The sequence below is a fragment of the Paramormyrops kingsleyae genome, chromosome 6 (assembly GCF_048594095.1).
Source record: "Paramormyrops kingsleyae isolate MSU_618 chromosome 6, PKINGS_0.4, whole genome shotgun sequence".
Lineage (NCBI taxonomy): Eukaryota > Metazoa > Chordata > Actinopteri > Osteoglossiformes > Mormyridae > Paramormyrops > Paramormyrops kingsleyae.
In genome coordinates, this window is record NC_132802.1 from 5,201,607 (window position 1) to 5,224,678 (window position 23,072).

Below are 23,072 nucleotides of genomic sequence, written 5' to 3' on the forward strand. Positions count from 1 at the left end.
AGTACAGAATGTATATATTGCGATTCAGATCATACATTCTGGCGCAGTGGTTAGCGCTGCTGCCTCACAGCAAGAAGGTCCTGGGTTTGGTCCCGGGGTTGGGCGTAGGTCCTTTCTGTGTGGAGTTCACACGCTCACCCCTCGTTCATGTGGGTTTCCACTGGGGGCTCCAGTTTCCTCCCACAGTCCAAAAGCATGTAGGGCAAGTTGATTTGAGAGTCTTTAAGTGTGTGTGTGTGTGTGTTGGCACCTGCCCAGGGTTAGTTCCCACCTGCACCCCTTGTTCCCAGCATAGGCTCTGGGCAACCTCAGCTGGGATTAAGCAGTTACAGGGATGGATGGATCATATATTCTGATCATGGTATGGATTGTGTGTGCAGAGTTTGTGTGTTCTCACCATTTCATTGCATGGTTTCCTCCAGTTATCACTAATAATCCAAAAACATGAAGAGTTGCCAAATTGTAAGCAGGTTCAAATGGTGTGTGACCCTAAACAGGACAAGCAGGTATGAAAGATGGATGGTATGAATTGTGTTATATGTTACGTATAATGCCGTATGTTTATTGCATTTTATGTAGTGTCTGTGTGCACTGTTCCCGTGTAGACACGTGGCATCTTCACGCCTGAATATACGTATTTCCGACATACCAAGGATAAAACATCCATAAAGTGTATAAGCTGCACAGCAGTTCTTCTGAATTGTACTGCTGAGGTTCTACTTAACCCTCTGGAATCGGCCGTCCCCCCAACGGGATCTGACAGAAATTTCACCAAACCGTTTAAATAACTCTGCGCGTTTTTGTCATATAAACATTTGAAAAACAACCTCAGAAAGCTTGGACGGTCTACTTTTCAAATATATATATAGGTAGAAACTAACTATATTTTTACAGCTTTGTGATACGAATAGAAGGAACAAGAGTGCATCTTGGCCATGTATGTAATTTCCACAATATATTAAAACACGGGTACGTCATACATGGCATTTTTATGATTATTTCACGAGCACGGTTCCGTAAGCTAAGGCACTGGTCTGTAATGAAAAAGCCCCAGCTTTGGTGCAGTCATGGTTAATGTACCTCAGACAGTTACAGATACTAATCCAGGAGGCAGATTCTGGCACAGGGGTGCGTCGGTTCTAATTAGGAACTGTTGTTCTTCACACTGCCAGCTGAGAGACGGAACAATATGAGGCAAACAGATACAGGCATATTCAGGGAGAACAGAAGCTAATGAACAGAACAGCTGCAGGCAGGCAGTGGGCGGGAGGATCAGACTGTCACTCAGACTCACTCAAACCCCATTGGCTGAGAACAGAAAACAGCCTTCCATTGGGTGCTTTGTTGGGCATCTCCCAAAACAGGGTGTGCATTGGGCGCAATCGACAGGCCCCTGTTCTGGTGGAGGGTATGTGAATTGGTATGTGAGCAAAACAGATTCTTAAAACCATTTCAGGACCAAACAGGCCAGGGCAGCTGCAGGGTCTGAAGAAGCACACTGCAGGTCACTCTCACAAAGCTCGCACTCCTGTCTGGGGAGGAGCCTCTGTGTCATATCACTAAAACAGATCTGCGTCATTTTTCCCACAATAAAATCCATCAACAAAATTCCAGCATGCGTCCCTCTAGCTTTATTCGCACGCCCTACCTCTGGATGCCAAATCAGATCCCCCAGTTCCAACCAAAAGCATACAGTTCGCTTGAAGTACACATCTTTAACCACCACGCCACCTCCTGGCCTGAGAAGAAAATGCACTGACACACCACAAGTGTCACAGTCGGTCACGCAGTCAACAGGGTGCCAGTGAGTACTCGAGTTAAACGCATCGATCACTGCGAACAGGAAGCTGGGCTCCACGGGGACACATGTCACTTCCTGCCAGACCAGTGCATGCTTGGTCCCCTTACCTGTACCGCATGCCGGTCTGGTAAGCGACGCAGTCCTCCAGCGACAGGCTGTTGGTCCTGAGGAACTCCTCCATGTTCTTGAGCTGGGCGGCGGCACGCACCTCGCGGAGGCGCTGGAGCAGGGCGTGGTCGGCGGGCCGCGGGGCAGCCAGGCCCTGGTCCGAGTGGCAGCGGCCAAGGGAGGCGCTGAGGCCACTGTGCACACTGTCACTGCACGACACCGACAGCATCCTGCCGCTGCTGCTCCGCCGGATGCCACTGCTGGGGACGGCGCTGGCCGGCCGCGGGCTCTGCAGGCAGTCGGGGGGGACGCTTTGTTGGCGGCCGATGCTGCGTGCGGCGCCCCCACCTGGCCGCACCTCGCAAAGGCTGCTCCTCTGTGCGGCGAACATCCTTCGCGCTCGACCCCACCCCTGACCGTGACCTCAGACGACCTCCCTGAGCCCGCTCGCCGCACCGCCACGCCCCCCCCGCCCCCCGAACCCCCACCCACCAGGCGTAGCGTAGATCACGGGGCCGTTACCGTGGCGACGTCCAGAAGAACGTCGCCATGGCTCCAAGAAACCTCCCGCTTACAGACTCGACGAGCTTCCCCACCCCAGGTTTAGAGTGGAGAGGAGAAAGCAGGCAGCCTAGCATCATGTAATCAGAGATCCCCTAATCGCCACCCACTGGTCCACCCCCCCATGTGACGGGGACACAATGCCGACCTTAACCCGAAAGGCCCTGCTGCTTGGTTCCAGGTGAACGGCGTGTACTTGTTTTCAGTGTACATGTGCGAAGGAGCCAGAACCGTGATGTGGGGGTCATCGAGGGACTATTTTTCCAGAATGTGTATGTTTGGGGGGGGGGGGGGAGCTCTGTCTCTGAAAGACCCCCCCCCCGAAGCGCTGAATTAGCTTGAACCCCACTTAAGTGAACTGCTAACTTGTGTTTGTCAAAAAATAGAGCAGCACAGTGACAGGCCAAGGCCAAAGAGAGCCCCCCCCCCCATCGGAAAAGCCCCCACCCGCCGTTCCACCACAGGCACAAAAGCCAAGGGCTTGAATATTAACACTTTACATTTAGTAACACACAGTCGAGTGCGTTTCCCTGCAGTGACAGAACTGCCTCCTGGGCAAAGTTTTAAATGTCCGGAACAACTTTCAGGTTCCGTCGAGTACATGTAGAATAATGCCTGTTTCTTCCCCAGAAACAATAACAATCTGTCTCCAGTAGCTCATCCCTCTAATCGCATATTAAATACTAGGCTGTCTAGCTTGCTATAATGTCTGCTGGGTCCCAGCAAACCACTTACACAGGGCAAATGACCTGTTTCTTTTCGTCCTTATGGAAAAATTTTCTTGAAAGAATATTAAGTAGTGGATTTGCATATAATATTTCTGCTCCTGCCATTACCCCGGGTTGTGCAGGTCAACAGCCGTTTCCAGGCGTCCGAATGACTTCATGAGCTGTGCACACATAACGGCAGCGAAGCGGAACTGAGACGTGTCTGTAAGCACGCTGCATGCTTTGGCACCGTTACCTACATACGAAGGTGAGCGAAGCCCCCCACTCAGTTAGCACAAGGAGGAGGGGCGTGCAGGTGACTTTATCCATGTAAAGATACAGTATCACAGTTTGACTCTGATGTCTTTATGTTACGTCATTTTGACCTCTTAACACGTGTTCTAAGCCGTGTGCTGACCATAGGAGGCAGCGCTATGGATAATTTGTCAGTTTCCAGAAAATACGTCTTACACTTCAATAATGAATCCAGAGCATTAAGCATTGGACAGTGCATATTATATCCTGCACTCAGATAGAATTTGGGTATCTGAATATTAGACATATTTATGCATTAACTGCCCCATTAATTGGCATTAATTTGTGCATCAAATCACACATTCACAAATATCAAGTTTTAGATATTCAAATTTTGGTTATTTTTTGCAGATAAGTTACCAAAATGATATATGGCCAGTTTCCCAGTCAAGGATTAAGCCTAAGCCTAGACTAGCTTTGAGTTACAATGGTGAATCTCCATTGAAATGGCAATTTAGTCCAAGACTAGTCTTAATCCTAGTTCGGGAAACCGGCCCATAAAATATTACAGGATAAGATTAAGATAAGTAATATTTAGTAAACATTTAAAACTTTATGAATTAGTGCAAAAGTTCATAAGCTATTTGGTTGATGAAAACATCAACCAAGAGGAATTACCAACAAAATACTGATTTTTTTTTTAAATTAAGTTCACTAAAGACCACAGATAACTGATGATGGGAAAAAACAAAAACCTAACCTAGTCACCAAACAGTAATTAGAATAAATTAATTCTGGACTTCATAGTGTTATAGTAACATTATGGCAATCAGTATTAGGATATCAAACAACAATACAGCTGTTTTGTATTCACTTTTAAAAATTGAAGGCAGATAGTCATATAATATTTTCTGGTAAATAATACAGTTTTAATTGGACATGTATATTTTTTGATATATGTTTATTTTATGTTCTACATCGAGCCGTCTTCAGGATAGTGGATGCACAGGGACCGCTCTCTGAAAGTCACCAAAACACCCCCCGCACTCCCGGGCGCCAATATGGCCCCTCCTGTCCAGCTAACAAACGCATGTGGCACCGGAGGAACCTAAGACCCCGCAAAGGATGTTTCTGCTGCACCGTGTTTCGCCTCAAACTCTTAGGCTAGAAAAACAAGAGCGACAAGGACACAACTGTCCTTTATTTTAAGCTCTGCACCTTCTTCCCGACTAAAATATAGTGATGCTGAGCTGTCTGGAGAGCGGTTGGCCGAGATGGCCACTTACCCCCCCCCCCGGCTCCGGACACGGTCCCGTCCCAGACCAGCTCAGCCCAGTCCAGGCACAGACGTTTACCCGAAAAGCGACAGGCAGCATCTCTGTTCAGCATCCCACCACGGCCCCCACCCCACACACCAGGCAAACCCACCCGGCCACCCCCCGCGTTTAAAGATCTCTCCACTCACCCGGTTCCGCCGGGATCGGCTCATGTACGAGGGTTTCTGGACCATGTTGCTCATCGGGGGGGAAGGACGGCGGTCAGCAAATGTTAGGATTCTAACTTTTTAGCATCCCACCCCCCACCGACCCCCGCCTACCCGAAGTGGGAGTAGCCTCGTCGGAGGCATCCCGACCAATTAGCGGACGGGAGGGAGAGAGAGCGCTCCCAGTGCTGCTCATGGAGTGGAGAGGGGGGGGGGGTTGGGGATCCATTTATGCCTGTCACCGCGTGAGGGTGTTCGGAAAACCGCAACAAATCCTACCGGACCTGAATAATTCAGCAGAGCTTTCGCGCTAAAAGCCTCTGATTGTTCGGTGGGAGAGGGAGACCCTCCCCTTATGCACGCAGCCCCTGTACACAAACAGGCGTACGCATGAGGAACACTTTAGGGTCATATCAGGAACCTGATTAGGAACCTGATACTGACTCTGCACCATTATCACTGCACCATTACCTCCGATTAGCTCCAGGTCCACTTAGAATATATGCAATTTAAAAAAGAAAAAAAAAAACTATTTAGCCGATAGAGTTTCACACATTTAGATAATGCCAAACACGCCTCTCAGTAATATCCCCCCTGGATCCACGTCTTTACACTCTGGCAGTGTGAAGACTTTACGCGTACGGTACTCTGCCTTTAAATCGTGTCCCGAAATTTCCAGACACCGGAGCGACATGACCTGGTTTGCCAGGTAGAATCCAGCTGCGGGCCAGAAGAGACCCGATCAGCACAGCAGCCACATCTGAACATTGCAGCCTGTGTTATTTTTCCATACAAAGCGGCCACTTCAATTAATCAATCGACTGAGACAGCAGAGCCCCGCGGTTTTCATGGAAGGACGCCCGACCCAAATGGACTTTTATGTCCCTGTCCTTCGAGGGCATGAACTTAAGCACTGTGCAGAACTATAGATAAAACATGACATTTCTGTGTATTTGATAGAAGTTACTATTTTAAATGTTAAAAGTATCATTTTGAGAAGGCCATATATATGTAAACATTCCCCTGCCTTGTACCCCATGCTGCCTGGGGTAGGTAGCTGACCTCCTCCTCCATGAGCCTGTACTGGATAAGAGGGTGGAATGGATGGATGGAAGGATGGATGGATGGAAGGATGGATGTATCAGAATCAGAATCTGTACTGCCGCACTACCAAGGCCAGTGGAATTTTTCCTTTGCACAGCTTGTTACTGTCGGTGACACCATAACAATATACAATTAACAATTAGGGCTTAACGCAGGCAGAAGACACAAGATACACAGCAGAGGTGAGAAAATGCAAGGTATGTGAGAAATATAGCATATATACCACAGTTTATGGTATAATAACGCAGTTTATGGTATAATAACATTGGTGTAACACTGGTGCATCCACAGCAGAGGTGGCTCTCCAAAGCTTGGAATATGTCTTGAAAACCTTCAAAATTACCAACACACTCTAAATTTAACTAGTTCAGATGACCGTACTATGGTACACTTAGATAACCACAAAGTACAACCGACCACTCATGTTGATGTGTTCATTTGTCAGAGGTGGACGGTTCAGGCCCAGAAAGTAAAAATCCAGGCCAAGATTTTGTTTCAACCAGCCAGTTTTGGATAAAGAGTCACAGTCACAGACTGGACCTGGATTATCCACTTCTGCTATTTGTGAAGCCAAGCAGCTAAGCTCTGATGATGTGTGTAAAAAGCTGGTCCCCTGTCTTGTGCCCTGTGCTGCCTGGAATGGGTTCCAGGCCCCCCACATCCCAGTACTGAGTAAGCAGTTAGAAGATGAATGAATGGGCGGCTGTGTACTGTAAACATGTACATATACCGTCTATTTATATCAGATGGATTAATAACAGAACAGTGCAGGACTGCTGATCCGGCTGTTTTCCTCCTGTTGCGGCGCACCCACCACATGGCGTCCGGGTTCAACTTGCAATTCCCATAGTTCCAAGCAGCGGGAAGGTAAGCGGTGCAGAAAGCCCCGCCCACCTGGCTCATTATGTATGCGGGACAAGCCACGCCGCTGTGGCCCAGTCAAAATGACTCATGGCACCATCACTGGCCGGACCCCCATGTAGCGCTCGTGTGTCGATGAGCTTCCTGGGATGCCGTCCCGACAGACCCTGAAAGTGGCCCCTCAGTATTATTTAGGGGGCGTCATTTCTCTACAATGTCAGACTCGCACTAAATATAAAACAGCAACATTGTGGTTTGGTGCCTGGCGGGGCCTGTATCTGTCTCTGTGTTTGTCTGTCTCTCTCTCTCTCTCTCTCTCTCTCTCTCTCTCTCGCTCGCTCTCGCGTTGACACAGCACATTAATAAACCCATTCCTCCCAGCATAAAGACCACCCTTTTGCTCTTCAAAAGTACACATTAATTTGGCCCTTGATGATGCTTAAATGCACGGTAGCGCCTCACAATGACATAAAGTTATATTTTATATGCAGCCTGAATACTTCAGTGAGCGTTAACTATATTGATTAAGAGGAAACTTTAAACCATTAAGGCCATTAGTGATTATTTATTTGTGTCAACCTGACTTCCATTATAATGAAAAAAATAAATGCTGAAGAAAGAGGAAGCCTTTATTGCCATTACCAGATGAATTCAGACTCGGGGATGAATCAATAGCCATCGGACTGTGTCATGATGCAGATTCTTTGCACTTAAAAGGAAGGGATACCTTCCTTGCCAAATAAAAATTCAATACAGAGATCATTATCATGGTTTGATTCTGTCAAAGGTCTTATGTCCTTATCAGAAAGCAACCTTTCCTTCTTAATAAAAACACACAATCCCACAATGCACTGGTATACTGCACAGTGTGCCTGCCCTGCATACAGGAGGTTTTTTGCTTGTGTCCACCAGAGGGCGATCTCAGGGGCTCTCCTGGCCCAGTCAGCCAGGGAATAAGACTGTGGAGTTTATTGCTACCTTGACCTGTTTTATGGGTAAGAGCAAGACTTCAAATTTCTATGGGTCTAGGTTTGATTCCCGCCCAATTTCTGTGGGAGAAGTTTCCATGTTTGTTGTGTGTGTACTTCCACAGTCCATGTGCGGTTTCTCGAAATTATTGTGTTTCCTGGTGTTCCCTGGTGTCTCACGCTGTTTCATGCCCTCTGATGGCTTAGCACCCCACGCACAGCGCACTCTTCCCGTAACTCTGCACTCAGTAAAAGTTACAAGCGGATATTACCACAGCAATTATGCTTTGAAATTGAATAGAATGACATTCATAACATAATGCCACACATAACTGCACAGAAGAACCACGTATTCGTTTTTTTTGCACAGTACTTTCTGAAAAAACTTGGCTCCTGGTGAGCAATCTGTTACACTTTAAAATGTCAAAACCATTTTTTGTTGTAAAAGCCCATAATGGGTGGAGTGTATCTCACACTACATGCATACGGGGAGTAAAATGGGCTGCAGTGCCCCACAGCTGTGTACCTCCAGACTCATGGTTCCCCAGAGGCTGATCACACACTGATCAGCTCGTGGGGATCAGCCTCTGCTGGAGCCGCGCACAATGCCGACCTGAACAGCCGCAAACATGAGCACTAAAGCGCTTCCCACATCCATAGTGCCAACCTCCAGACTGGGCATTACAAACTCTACCACTGTGCAGCAGAGCTACGGGTCCAGCTCTCCAAAACCAAGCTGGGCAAAGAATCAGAGGGCAACACTGGCACAGACAGGAACGGGGCACCCCAGGGCCACAGACAGCCAAGATGTGAGGCAAACAAGACCCCAGACTCACACTCACATCCTGCTGCGTCTCGCCTGGTTAAAGCAGGTTAAAAATAAAAGCATTTTCACTTTCCTTATGTCAGGAACGGTGACACATCTGGCACCACTCTGAAATACCAGCTGGCCAATCAGATTGTAGAGTGAAGAGCAGGAGGTAACATGCAGGACAGGGAAGCATGAACACGAGGCACAGACGGAAAGGGGAGGAGGTTAGGACCCTGCAGGATCGACGGTCAGCGTGGCCAGTACCTGTAGAACTGCAGCTGCCTCTTGGGACTCCCATACCGAGCGCTGGTACCAGCAAAAGAGAGACAGACAGGAGAGAGAATTCAGAAAAGGTGGATTTATACAGCATGAAAAAGCTGGTTATACGGCATGAAAACACAAAGGCCAGCTGGACAGTAACGAGCCAGTGAACATGCCCAAGCAGACATACTACTGCACAAAATCAGCACTGAAAGGAGGATGCCATAAAGCCATTGGCTGATGGGGTTCCTGCCACCAAGCCATTGGCTGGTGGGGTTCCTGCTGCAAAGCCATTGGCTGATGGGGTTCCTGCCGCAAAGCCATTGGCTGGTGGGGTTCCTTTTGTGGCTGACATAAATATACTTGTTTGATTATTTTATGCAAATGCTGTCCATAGCGATGGGTAAGGCAGGCACACAGGCTGAGTACCTTCAGTTACTCAGTCAGCCCGTCATCATTAGAAATAACATTTAAATAATCATATGCCTAAGAAGTAAGCAAACCAACAGAATATACTTGCCGATAAATTATAGTACAAAGCAGCGAACAAGGATTATAATGCATTCTGTGTCTTTCAGAGATGCATTACGTTGTAAAAAATGACACACACACAGTCTGCAATTTGACACCAGTGCAGTGCAGAGTGTCTGTACAGGTTTTACGTGACTTTCACAGCGTGAGAAGCATCCTGTGAGATCCATCGACCTCCTCTGCCCAGCTACTTTAACACCGGTCAGTCAGGTCACTTGTATTACTTTGGCAAAGAACACTCATAAACTCAAAAACATCTAAAGGTGCACATTAGCACATAAATGCACTTCATGTATTTTTATGTCTTGGTTGCTGCTGCCTACCCTTGTCTCACAGGGTTGTGAAATTTCATCTGTGCAGATGCATCGCCCCCTAGTGTTTGGCTTTTTGAAAAGCGAAATTTCCTCTCCCTTCTAATTAGATGCTAGGGCAACACGTACGGAGCATCACAAGCAATTATATATTAACCCCACCCATCACGCCTCACATCAAATAAAAATGCAAAGCAAGTGTGAATTCCACCACAGAATGACTGCGTAACAAATAATATTATGGCGGTTATATACTCAGTATGTAAACGGCTGTATTAGACAATATGAACTCACAATGAAGCGTGCATTAGCGCCTAAGGGTGCCAGGAGGAGCACTGCTGCTACGCAAAACTGATTTTCCACCGCTTGCATCATAAAAATGATTATCGTCAGACGGTCGATTTATTTATAAAAAGTCACTTGTTATTCCCGCAGCGGAAGCTGGCAGGCAGGACTTCATTGTGCTTCTCGGTACATAAGCTGGCTTTAACGGGACGCATTCTGACACGAGGTGAAGTCCGCTGGTGACGCCTGGAACCTCCCCCCCCCCCGAGAGTGCACACTTTAAGGTGATTAATTTGATATTCCCCCGAATGCTGTCAAGGTTAGCGTCCTACTGACGGCGGCTTTGCAAGCTGATTAATTGAAATTTAAATTAGCATTTCTCATGAAAAAGCTCCAGTACTTGAATGCCACAATGCGGATTGCGGTTTACCTTACCCAAGCTCACGTCAAATAATTTTCTAGCTGTCATTTGTATTTTCCGTGGTTAAAAAGTCAATAACAGAAAGGTACAACCGGTGAAATTACAGCTGACATAAGTAACGTGCCTCTGTTAGAGCTGTAATGCAGAGATGCAGCAGAAAGCTACACTGCACGATCTTTACTACAGTAAATCCTTGTGTGGTTGTGCACTGTGATGGATTCTTGTCTATTTACAATCCTGCCAGCTGGCCAGCAGGTGGCATAGTGGTCAAGACATGAAGCGACCTGAAGGTAGCTAGGACTTGCCACACATTACTGCAGCAAGGTATGTATCCTGACCTCCTTTGGTAAAATATTCAGGCATATGAATGAGTAATATTACAAGCAGGTAGAACATAAAATCTGGCCTGATTGTAACCTGCGGTAAAAGCTCTATTGGTGTCTGACACGTTTCAGGAGGAGGGAATCTAAACCATGCAAAAAAAGACGCATAACCTGTGTGTGTGTGTGTGGCCTCACCTGTAGATCATGCCCGGAGAGGCCGTCTGTCGGTGGGAGAGGCGGGCAGGGGAGTCTGTGGTGGGTTCTGGGTACATGGGGCCAGGTGTTGGGTGGGGTGGGCAGACAGACAGGCGGTGTCTCTCTCACCACTAGAGGGTCTCTGAAAGGAAAACGAGAGTCAGTCCACATCTGTCAATAAACTCAATCCATACCCCTTTGTCAGAATCAAGCCACCCTCCCCCCCCCAAGAAGGTTATACACCCTCCAACACAGTCGATCCGCAGCCCTTTACGGCGTGTGGCTCAACAGGTGTGCAAACTGCGCCTGTGATTAGAAGGTTGCCGGTTCAAATGCTGATGTTGGTAGAATGATTACACCATCGGGTCTTTGAGTTGGGCGCTTAACCTCAAATGCTTCACCGCAAGGCTCCAGCTAATCAGTAACGTCAATAATAATCGGCAAAAGAAGTAACTGAGAACAAATTTTGTCGTGGTTTGTTTGTATTTTCTGTGTAAATTGCACAAAATCTCATCACCACCTAGCGACGTTACCGCTGGTGTTGACGTTGGAGTTAAGCCTAGTTCATGCTTCACTGTTCCATGTGTCATTACTGTACTTGGCCGTCTGATCACAACTGTCTGCAGACACAGACGGTCGTAATATTCCAGAATACCAGCAGAGGGCAACAAACACAAACACAAGCAGTAAGATGGGTAACACTGTATGGACTGCTTTTAAAGCTGTTACTCGGCTTGGGGGCAGTATCACGGTAATATGGTGTATCACGGTAATATGGTGTACCACGGTAATATGGTGTACCACGGTAATATGGTGTATCACGGTAATATGGTGTACCACGGTAATATGGTGTATCACGGTAATATGGTGTATCACGGTAATATGGTGTACCACGGTAATATGGTGTATCACGGTAATATGGTGTACCACGGTAATATGGTGTATCACGGTAATATGGTGTATCACGGTAATATGGTGTACCACGGTAATATGGTGTATCACGGTAATATGGTGTACCACGGTAATATGGTGTATCACGGTAATATGGTGTACCACGGTAATATGGTGTACCACGGTAATATGGTGTACCACGGTAATATGGTGTATCACGGTAATATGGTGTACCACGGTAATATGGTGTATCACGGTAATATGGTGTACCACGGTAATATGGTGTATCACGGTAATATGGTGTACCACGGTAATATGGTGTACCACGGTAATATGGTGTACCACGGTAATATGGTGTATCACGGTAATATGGTGTATCACGGTAATTTGAATTCTTGGCGATAAAATTAGCGCCATTTTCAGCGCAAAGATTTCAAAATGCATGAATAGCATTACTTAAGTGACTTATACCTCTTAATGTTTTTCAAATAGGTCTAAAGTAATTGCACATTTCTTTAAAGTGCTGAGTTTTGGCCCAACTAATCGATTAGTTGATCACCTGATCACATAATTAATCATTAAAATCGTTTTTTGCAGGCCTGCTTCAGGGACAGGGTGACCCTACCTTCTACTGCATGTCACTTTGGATAAAAGTGTCACTTAAATAAATAGCGTGAGTATTGTTAAAATGGGACACTTTCAGAAAATTATCTTTCTGGAAAAATTTGCAGAATCATCTCAATGTCTTAAATCCCAACTTGATACCTTTCTAAACACATTAATGCCCCTTGAACACCATATAGAAGAGAAAATAAAGTATTGCTAAAAACGTATATTACCTGCAAAGGTTAACTGTCTCATTTTGCCAGGTGTCCCATTTTAACAATACTCACCCTAAATGCAAATTAATCCACAGGCTCCAGCAAAGTTAATATAACCGCTTGACAGGCGGTCCACACATAGTTGCTTTTACTTCATTTACAAGACACGTTTGTCCAAAATAGCGCACAGCTAAGGCAAACAGCAGATTACAAACATACGAGCTGTCAGGCAGTTAGCTAGGCTTAAGCACGTGCAGCTAGGCTGAGCTTCCGCTGAATGCTCAGGTAGACATGTATGACAGCAAGAGATACAGGACATCTTCCACACAAGGCAAGACAACTATTCAATTCAGCAGAAAGTGCAACATTAAGAGTTTCTGGAAACATGGGGTGGTGTAGGTTAGTAGGTTAGTAGAGGTACCCCTGGAACAGATGGTCATTGAAGTGTTTTGAAGGTGGAGATGAAGTCTGAGGAGCGGGTAAGAAGCTCAGTTAACACCTCACAGAACCAGATCTGAGTGCGTGGTGTTTCCTTCAAGCGAACCTCATAAAGGTACTCCAGATGTCTCCTAAAGACTTTCAGTTCAAGCAGATCTGTGGTGGTATTTTTCCCTCGTGAAAATGTGTGTTTGTTTGTGTGCCTTGCAATGGACCGGCATCCCCATCCATGCATCTTCCTATTTAACATCTGTCTTCAATCCACTTATGGTGGTCAGGGCTGCTTTGGGTGGTATAGCCTATCCCAAACAGCAGAGGGCACAAGGCTGTGCTACATGCTGAATGGGACAACTAACCATATACAGTATATCTCTGCAATGCACGAGGAAACTGCAAGGGAGCATGCAAATCCACATATACATAGGGCAGGATTAAAACCCCCAATCCTCGAGGTGTGAAACAACAGCGTTAGGTATTAAGTCACTGTACCACCCTTTCTGACAACAATAATAATACAATTGTTATATTGCATATGCACCAATAGATGGCGCCATTTTCCAACCGTAGTGAATCCGCGTTTAGGATTTCCTAGACAAACAGAAGTAAATATAAAACTCCCTTAGAGATAGCATCTCAAATTCTGTACTGTTTCTAAAGGGTAACTGCAATTAAACCAAATGCATTCAGCCTGTGTTACTGCTAAGCCCGTATTTTTAGGCTCCATCTAATTAAAAAGCCGTATTTGAGTAGGATTTTCTTACTGCTCCCATTATGGATCATTAATTTTCGAGTCTTTAATCCATTCAAGCGAAGCAATCAGAACGCTGTTGTCTGCCTGCCTCGGCGTGATATACACTGTTCTACAGCTAACCAGCAAAAAAGAAAAAAATGGCAACATAAGACAATAAGCAGGACTGTAAAATCTTTTAAAAATAATTCTGCGCAAAATTCACCCATTGATTATCCACAAATATTTACGGTCTAATTCTGCATCAAATGTTGGCAAATCCAGCCAAATACTGATTCTACGCTGAAAGTTTGGCAGTCCAGGTCTTAGATGTTTTCTCTGAAGTGGTCTTAAGGCAGCAGATGCTCGCAATCAGAGGTTAGGTGTTCAGTTGTTAGGAGCATGCAGAAGTTAATGGCATGCAGAAGTAGTTGGAGATGCCCTAGGAGGGTGACTGCAAAGCTCGCAGTGTCCTGGCGAGGCAGAGAAGGCAGGCCGGCAGAGAAGGCAGGCCGGCCGAGGTTGAGTCAGCCCCGGTGTGGAGTGTGCGACCCCCGTGGGGATGAGGCCAGGGGCCCCGGTTCCTCTCTACGTGCGCAAACACACCAGCTCCAGGATTTGAAAATGCATCGTAACTCACATGAGCCTGTCTGGCCCTTTATAAACCACAGGGGTCAAAGGCACTGATGTACAGCTAGTTACTAGCTGTGCTGCTATCAGACTGGATACCATGATTTGATTTCCAAGTGTGAAAAATCTTCAAAGGAACACACAAGGTTGACACTGTACGTCTGTTACAGTAGCACTGGCTCCCGAAAAGGCCAGGGGGGGGGGTCTTTGAGGCATAGTCTAAAAATTAATTCACATCAGCAATTACCAGGACTTACTAGATCTGGGCCCTGCAATGGAATGGCGTCCCACCCTGGGCCTCTGTGCTCACTGGGATAAGCTCCCTGGCTTCCTGTAACCCTGTACTGGATAGGAGGAGGGCCAATTCTAGGGGTTTTTTTACAGTGGAGGCATTAGAGGGGCCATAACTCATACAGAGGGGCCAACCTTACTATCGGCCAATGACACGTTTTGCATCAGTGAGTGACAGCAGAGGGGGTATTCCGAGAGCCAATTAGCTTTCATTTGGGGCCAGAGGCTCCGCCTCTGTATCTGCCCCTGATAAGTAGTTAGTGAAGTTTATTGGATGGATACACCTAGAGAAATACATGCTGCACAATCTGTACAACGTTCCTTAAAGTCTAATGTTCTTACTATATAAATAGATACAGCACCATGGAAAAGTCTTAGGTAGTCCTAAAAAATGTATTTATCTGAGTAGGAGGTGCACTTCTGCTAGAACAAAAAGCACAATTATACAACATTATAACATAGGTAAATTAAGAGTAACACAATAAAAACTAGTAATTCTTTCTGTTTTCCAAAAAGTTGGATGGCTAGATGAACAGCGCTTCAGTTCCCAAACCTCTCCTCAGGGGCACCTCAGCCATTCCATGTATTTATTAAATTTAACTACTAGCTCACTTAATTAACTTAATTAGTTTAAAAAGTCAATGAGCTATTCATTAGCTATACGAGGTGCGCTAGTGGTCACGTCAAAGAATACATGGGTGCACTGGGTGGTTCCTGCAAATACGGGGGTGATTTTAGCAGATGTTCTGAAATGGCGAAGCTGACACACTTTGACAGGCATAATAGCATAGTTTTACACCAACACAAAGATCATTTAAACATCATTTTCTTTGGCTACCTAAGACTTTTACACAGTACGGTATACCATAAATCCATAGCATGGTTCACTTGGGAAGCTGAAGACATGCAGGCCAAACCAGTGGGTAGAGGAGGAGTGGAAATTTCAGGTCCAGAAAGTAAAAAACCCAGACCACGATTTTGCCAACCAGCTAGTTGAGCATAAAGAGTCATATTCAGAGACTACTCAGCTGATTGGTTGATTGGTTGGTTTGTACCCTCAAAGGTACAAATTGGTACTTTTTTTCTGATAGCGCACCGCTGTGGTGAAGCATGAACAAGAAGAATGCTGTTCCTTTGGATCACATCCTTTGATTATAAATATGTGTCCCGTGAAACCTTTTAAAGTTCTGGGTAATGAAAGACAATCTCTGTCTCTCTCTGCTCCATATGACCGAAGCTCGACCAAGATAAAGCCGCATCCGCCTCGCATGTCCAAGTGGGGCCCAGGTGTCTGACCCCTTGCTTTCTTCCTCCGTCTCTTGTCGTCCTGCACTGAACACAGCCCTCATTTTACAGCCCGACGGCCACCTCCAGCCAATCAGAGCCACCCGGCCGCTATGCTTTCCTTGCTGATACTATCTTGGTGTATGAGTGCCGCTTATAGGAATGCTAATGGTATATGAGTCAGGGTTTGTTGCGGTGCATTGCGGATGTGCTTCTGTACCGATGATCCCTGTGTCCTAGTGTTGGGAGCCATGTGCAGAGAACGGGAACGTCTCCGAAGAAGAATGGGCGGGTAGGTATACGTGTCTGAGGTCCATAAATTGTTAGGTATATGCTTTTGCGGTGAGGCAGCACGGTGGTGCAGTGGTTAGCACAGTTCCCTCACACCTCTGGGACCACAGTTCAGGTCTCCGTCTGGGTCCCAAGTGCTTGCATGTTCTCCCCATGTTCTTGTGGGGTTTCCTCCAGTTTCCCCCATAAACATGCAGAGGTTAATCGGAGTAACCAAATTGCCCATAGGTGTGAATGGTATGCGAGTGTGCACTGTGATGGGTTGGTGCCCCATCCTGGGTTGCTCTAGGCTGTGCACCCATAGCTTCTGGGATAGGCTCCAGGCCCCCCATGACCCTGATTAGCGGTTATGGATGGATGGATGTTTGGGAGACTTTTGCCACTTTATTAGGTACACTTAGTTATTACTGAATTTGCCTGCAGGACTGCTTCTAATGTAGAGGAGCTGCGCATGCAGCGATTCTGCACAATGCTGCTGTACTGAGCTCCTATTTTTATTCTTGCTGCCTTCCTGTTGGTTTTAAAGAGCCTGGCCATTCTACTCTAATCTCGCTAATTAACAGGCTGTATACAACAACCACACTGTGGCAAACTAGATGTTCTTCACATCAATCTCCAGACACTGAAAATCAATGGAACCACCAAATCTTGCACCAGTAATGGCACCACATTCAAAATCACTTAGATCCCAAACAATAAGTGAACCCTGTGACCCCATCTGTATGCTATACTGTATGTATTCAGTTGTAGCCACATGACCTGCTGTTCACATCAGCAAGCAGATTTACCCAACAAACCCCTGGTTGTATATCAGGCCTCAGAGAGGCTTCTATGCTCTGATGATGACTGTACGACACTAGAACTCATGTTAGGTTTAACAGCGCTCAGCACTGTGTATAATGGGCTTTTAGCATATTTACCCAAAGCCTTGGAAGTTAGAAAGAACCAAGAGTGTTAAGCCACCAGGTAACAGATCAGGTGAATCATACAAAACAGTGATTATACAATAATTCCCTCCTGGCACCTCAGTTGCTGTGAATTGATGATGCTCTGTAAAGCGCACCTGCTCCTGGGAGGCTCTACACATTAGCGGGTATCGGAAGGGCTGGGGTAAAGCATACATCAGCTAAAGGTTGTTGGTTCATGACCCAGGAATTTTGCTGAATTGCTTAATCCAAATTGTGCTGACTGTATAATCGGGAAACTGCATGGTCCTCTGGGCAAACGCCTCCTCTGACAAACCATTGCAGGTACAAAAAAAAAAAAACTAAAAAAAGAAAGGATATGTCACTTTGCTCCCAGGACTCAGAGGACCCACAGGAAGGAGAGTGTTTGTGAAGGAGAACAAGTTTCATTAGCCAACAGGCTAGGCTAGCCATTGAAAAAGACAATCATGAACAGAGCAGTGGAAGAGATGTGAAATACTGGTGATTCTCTCTTGGAATCGCAATGCCAAGCAGTCCCACACAGGTATAAAAATAAAGACATACAATGTAACTCTGTTCTCCCAAGGACTCTGGGTTCTATTCAGCAGAAGGGAAAAAGCCGGCAGGCCCTGTGGCGGCGAGTGGCGTAGCGGTTAAGGGCTTGGACTCACTTCGCCAAGTTCCAGGAAGCTCCCAGTTCTAGAACCCTGAGCAGCTAAATGGGCAGTAAATGATTTAACTATATAAACAGGTATAATTAGCTTTAGATACAAATATTGCCACCCAAATGAACTTAGACCTGTCTGCAGTTTTAAAAGAAGTATGAGTTGTAATGAGGAAATAGGTCATCTTCCATGAAGGTCAGTAGACACATCAGCTGTAGTGTATTGAAGTCAAATCAAAACATGATGAAACTTTCCTTTGTTTCTCCGGTATATTGACAACAATAGTATGGTGTATGTCACCACAGCCTGAGAAATAAAACACTGCTGGAACCACACAGAAGAACAAGAGAACCTCAGAGAACACTAATGGAACCTCAGACAATACTGCGAGAACCTCAGAGAACACTGATGGAACCTCAGACAATATTGTGAGAACCTCAGAGAACACTGATGGGACTTTGCAGAACACTCACAGAACCTCCTAGAACACAACAGGTTGCCTTTCTGTGTGAAATCCATACTATTCAAAATCTGTATTTTATGTAGATTACATTTCATAGGTTAGTTATTAAACTTAAGCAGTTTAATAGAGATGTGTGTACATTATACATAGTCTATATAAATCCAAATATAATGAAGCTAGTAAGTCCATCATATTTTGTTTCCATGTGATGCATTTTCTAGAGAAATGGAGATTTCGGTTACTGTATTTGTACTTGTTTAAACCAGTCAGTGACTGACAGTGCACCATAATCTCAGCCACTGTGGGTTTCTAAGCCCCCTTTCTTGCTTGGGGAGAACATCAAGCTTCAGTGCCTGGAATGTCAGACTAACCGCAGGAGCATCATCACTGCATAGTGACTCTGGGCATCCCTCGATCTATCACTCCACTGCATACTAATCCCAACACATATGCACTTGTTTCTCACAATGTTTATGGATGACATATTACAAGAGGGTCAGGAAGTTGGCTAACCTTGGTGTTTTGTTTCCTGTGTCATCTGTGAGTGTCCACTCACATTTTTAATACTCTATGATTAAACTGCACCTCTCTGATGGCCTTGCAGTCAAGTTGTTAACAGCTTAAGGGCAACCATGTTGAGTAGAGCTCTATCTGAAAATGAACCGAAGCTTCCCTCATCACCGGCTTTTAGTGCAGCTCAGTACATGCGGACACCGTTGTCATGCAGAGCTTGGCTCCTTCTTGCTGCACTGGAGAAATGCAGTCAAGGGAAAAAAAATCTATTCTAAGAACAAGATATCCATCCGTCCACAGATCCCAGTCAAGGTCATCTGGAGCTGATCTCAAGCAGCATGGGGAAGGAAGCTGGGTACAGATTGGAGGGGATGCCAGCCAATCACACAGCACGTACATCATTAGCCCAACACATGTCTTTGAAATGCAGGAGGAAATGCACAAAAAACAGGGAGAACAAGTAAACTCCATACAGACACAGCAGAGGCAGGATTCAGCGGCCCAGTCTTGAAGGTGTGAAGGAACAATGCTGTCCAGAAGATGTCTGGAGCTTGATTATTATTAGTATAAAAAAGCTGGATCCAAGCTCTGATACGCCCTTCCCCATCTGCTTCCAGGCAGCGACGATTTCCTCAGATGGATGGCAGGGTCTGGATGCTGCAAAAGGACGTCACACCACGCACAGTGGATAAAGAGAGCACTGCTGGCCGGGTGGTGCTGGGGGTGGGCTGCTGGGGGGGGGGGGGGGGTGAGATAGGGCCTTTCTGTACCGCTGCCTTCCTATCTGGAGCCAGCATACTGCCAGCAGGCTCCAGCACCGCTGTGATCACCCTGAGCTTCTCAGCTCGCTGATTTGTGCTGCCCCAGATTTGGCCCATTGCATATGCAGGACCGCTACAGAGGACTGACTGCCAAGGGAGCAACTAAACGATGCACCTTCACTTTCTAATAAGACAAGAAGTCGCTAGCAAGTACTGAGCTGTCAACACCTTATATTCAAGATTCGAGCAATTTGTAATATGTGCAGTACACAGTAAAATTCTTATTTTGGTTGCCCCACTTTCTGCAAAAAAGATAAAATTTAAATAGAAAAATAATAGCACAGTAGCTAGTACATAAAATATAGGAAAGAAAAGTAGGTACCACGGCCGCACCTAATACTGAGGACACTGAGGTCAAGCTCTCAAACTTGTTTCTGCATCTCGAATAACCACGATCCTTTACGAGAGCACGCCTAGGGAGGCCTAAGATTTCGGCATTTAAAAAAATCCCCATTCCGGTCCTGGTACTGTAGGTACTAATGTAAAATATACAAAATGTGAAATATACAGAAAAATTTGCATACTTCAGACATAACTGATGACCCAGGTGGGATAATCATAACACAAACAACAACAATAGCAATAATAACCACAAATTAACATTTTAATAGTGTCTGCGTTTTTTTGGTCACGGGCATCCCAGGAGAACGGAAAGCCATGAGAGATCAGTACGGGACACTGACACAGCTCAGCAATTAACCTCGATAAGCAAAACCTCCGTGCCAATTTACTTTAATTACATATTTTTAAAGAAATATTTAAAGGTGTAAATAATTATGATAGAAGTGATTCTTAGAGAAGCAAAAAACACTGCCCGTAAAATATCTTCTGCTCTCCCCAAAAGGATGAGGACACCAGCGTGTCCATTTTATTCCAGAACCAAGGATTTTAATACGAAGCTGGTCAGCCTGTCACCGTTGTAATAGCCTGTACTCTTCTGGGAAGGTGTTCCATTAGATGCTGGAACATTGCTGGTGGGATCTGCTGCCATTCAGGTTGGGTATTGATGTTGGGTGATCAGGTCCCGTTGTGTGAGCTTAGGCGGCCCCCACCCCGCAGCTGAACTTGCATCCAGAACATTCGGATACATTCGTCCTACAGTTTTTGTCAGCAATGCACCTAAAGTTCAGGCAGTGACTATCTGGCCTCTTTGCAACTCTCTCAGCTGCCTCATGTTGTTTTGAAAATTCACATATCAAACTGCTAATTGTAGTAGCTAATTAAAGCCAATTGTGCTGAAAATTTGCATTCAGGCTAATATGACACCTTTGTAACCGCGTTTGTAATTCAGTCACTTTAAACTTAAAGCCTTTTTTCATGTTTCTATTACTTTTTTCCACCTTGTGTGTTTTCTTTCTTAAGCAGAAGAGAACAAAGATTTTTAAGAACTTTCAAGCATGGTAATAAATGTATATATATATGTGTGTGTGTGTATATATAGAAGGAATTTCCACCAGTTAATCTAATTTTCCATTACATCGGTAAAGTTATGAACAAAGAGGAGATTTAAGATTTAAGGAATGTGCCGAAAAGATAAGACACAATTACTATTTCTCTGTAATTGAGCCCTGCAGGAGAGCGAATCTGCAATCATGTACAATTTGAATTCAGACAGACTAGTGCCTGATTGCCGTCATAAGGGAACGTCTTAAAATAACTGGTCACGCGGTAGGTGAGGATGGGCTGACAAAGGGACGTGTAAGGGGACAGGGGACGAAGCGAGAGTCTCAGGACTTATGAAAGACTATTTCTTACTTGAAGGCTACAAGAATGACGGACACAAGACAACCGGGACCCAGGCAGATGCTGTACAGCCTTGCATGCGCCCTTAAAATATACATGTACAGACTCCATGTATCAGTTTCGAGTATTTTGGCTAATTAAAGCACTAATACCTTTTCCCAACCCCTAGAGAGGTCCGACTGCTATGCCCTTGGGTGAGGTGCTTAACCTAAACACTCCACTGTAACACCCACCTGTATAACTGGGTAAAGACACAACACGTTAGCTAAAGGCAACAGGTAATATAATATTGTGTGAGCTACATGAGTGCAGAAACTCTCAACCAGAACGGAAACAGCAAACTCATTTCACACGTCCGATGGGCGATGTGGCTGTGATTAGGTCACCAGGTTAAATCCCAGGGTCGCCATTGGCTGTCTCACCCTGCCCTCTCGAAAACACCACATGCATCACTTCGGACAGAAGCACCTACTACGTAAATATACAGTTTTATCTTCTGCCTTTTGTTCCCAAAACCAAACAAAGGGGTGAATTTTAACCTGGGTTTATTACTGCACAGATAAGAAATAGATTTTTAGGTCAAATGGTTGCATGGATTATACACTATATTACTCTAGCTGAAGGCTTTTTTAAAAGGGCCATTTTGACATTCAGTCCTCATATGTTCATTGTCATGGAGCCTTTTGGCTTCCCAGTGCACAGATCCATCAATGGCCAGGCTGCTTCATACAAATTCCTACAAAGGATGCTTCACTACCTAGACAGTTCTACTTTTGCAGAATGGAAAAGCGTGGCTTGATCCCGTTGTAATCCCCACATTTGAATGTACACATCATTATTGCAGGTGTTTTAAAAGAATATCAGTAATGTAGAAAAGTACGTAACTGACGATTTGCAAATTTTACTTTTGAGCTTTGTGGAACGGGGGAACGGAAATGTCTCCGGGTGACATCAGAAAGTGTAATTTCTCTCGTGTCTTTCGTCTCTATTCAAGGTGCCCCCGATATAATCAAACTACATCAGGCACTGTTACAGTATGTGATGAACACTATTAACTTAATATAATTTTTCATTCATTTTCACTAATGCAGATAGGAGCTATGGGCTGAGCAGCTAAGTGGAAACGGAGGAATGAATGGAACCAGCGGACTAAATGCACGTCCTACATACGGTATGCAGCTGCACTATCCAGCTTCCCCTTTTTACTGAAGGAATAACGTTGATGAAACGCTTTATGAAATTTGGCACCAGGAGAAAATCTGAAGTCTAAGATACTTCTCAGCTTTGTTCACCCAGAGCCGGTCAGCATGCAGAAATGTCATCTGCATCTTATCAGGAAGTGTATTTATGTAATAAATTTATGTAATATATCTCTGTCTTCTGTCTCTCTTATGCATTTTAGATTCAGAAAAGTGTGTATTAATATTATTCAGCTTAAGGTTAAAAGGACAAACTGTTTATTTGTCATTTGCACATTGGAATGCTTTCTTTAACCTGCCCTATCTTGCTCTCTATGGGGGGGGGGGGGGGGTGTTACAGCACAGGATCATCTAATGGGCACATGACTGTTCTGCTGGGGGCG

The 23,072-nt window shown here is 45.4% G+C and overlaps 1 protein-coding gene across 5 annotated transcripts in view; it reads right to left on the reverse strand.

The window, feature by feature from the left end:
* The window catches only part of kcnab2b (potassium voltage-gated channel subfamily A regulatory beta subunit 2b), an 86,972-nt gene that overhangs the window by 38,608 nt on the left and 25,292 nt on the right, over positions 1 to 23,072 (reverse strand). For 2 of the 5 annotated variants that reach the window (XM_023841529.2, XM_023841527.2), the window contains exons 3-4: positions 10,987 to 11,128; positions 8,924 to 8,965 (exon numbers count right to left, since the gene is read on the reverse strand). In XM_023841529.2, the coding sequence (XP_023697297.1) occupies positions 8,924 to 8,965; positions 10,987 to 11,063 (119 nt within the window). In that variant the 5' untranslated portion in view covers positions 11,064 to 11,128. Of the gene's footprint in view, positions 1 to 1,908; positions 2,314 to 8,923; positions 8,966 to 10,986; positions 11,129 to 23,072 lie in introns of those variants that run through there. The other 3 variants (XM_023841524.2, XM_023841523.2, XM_023841530.2) reach the window with 2 other exon arrangements.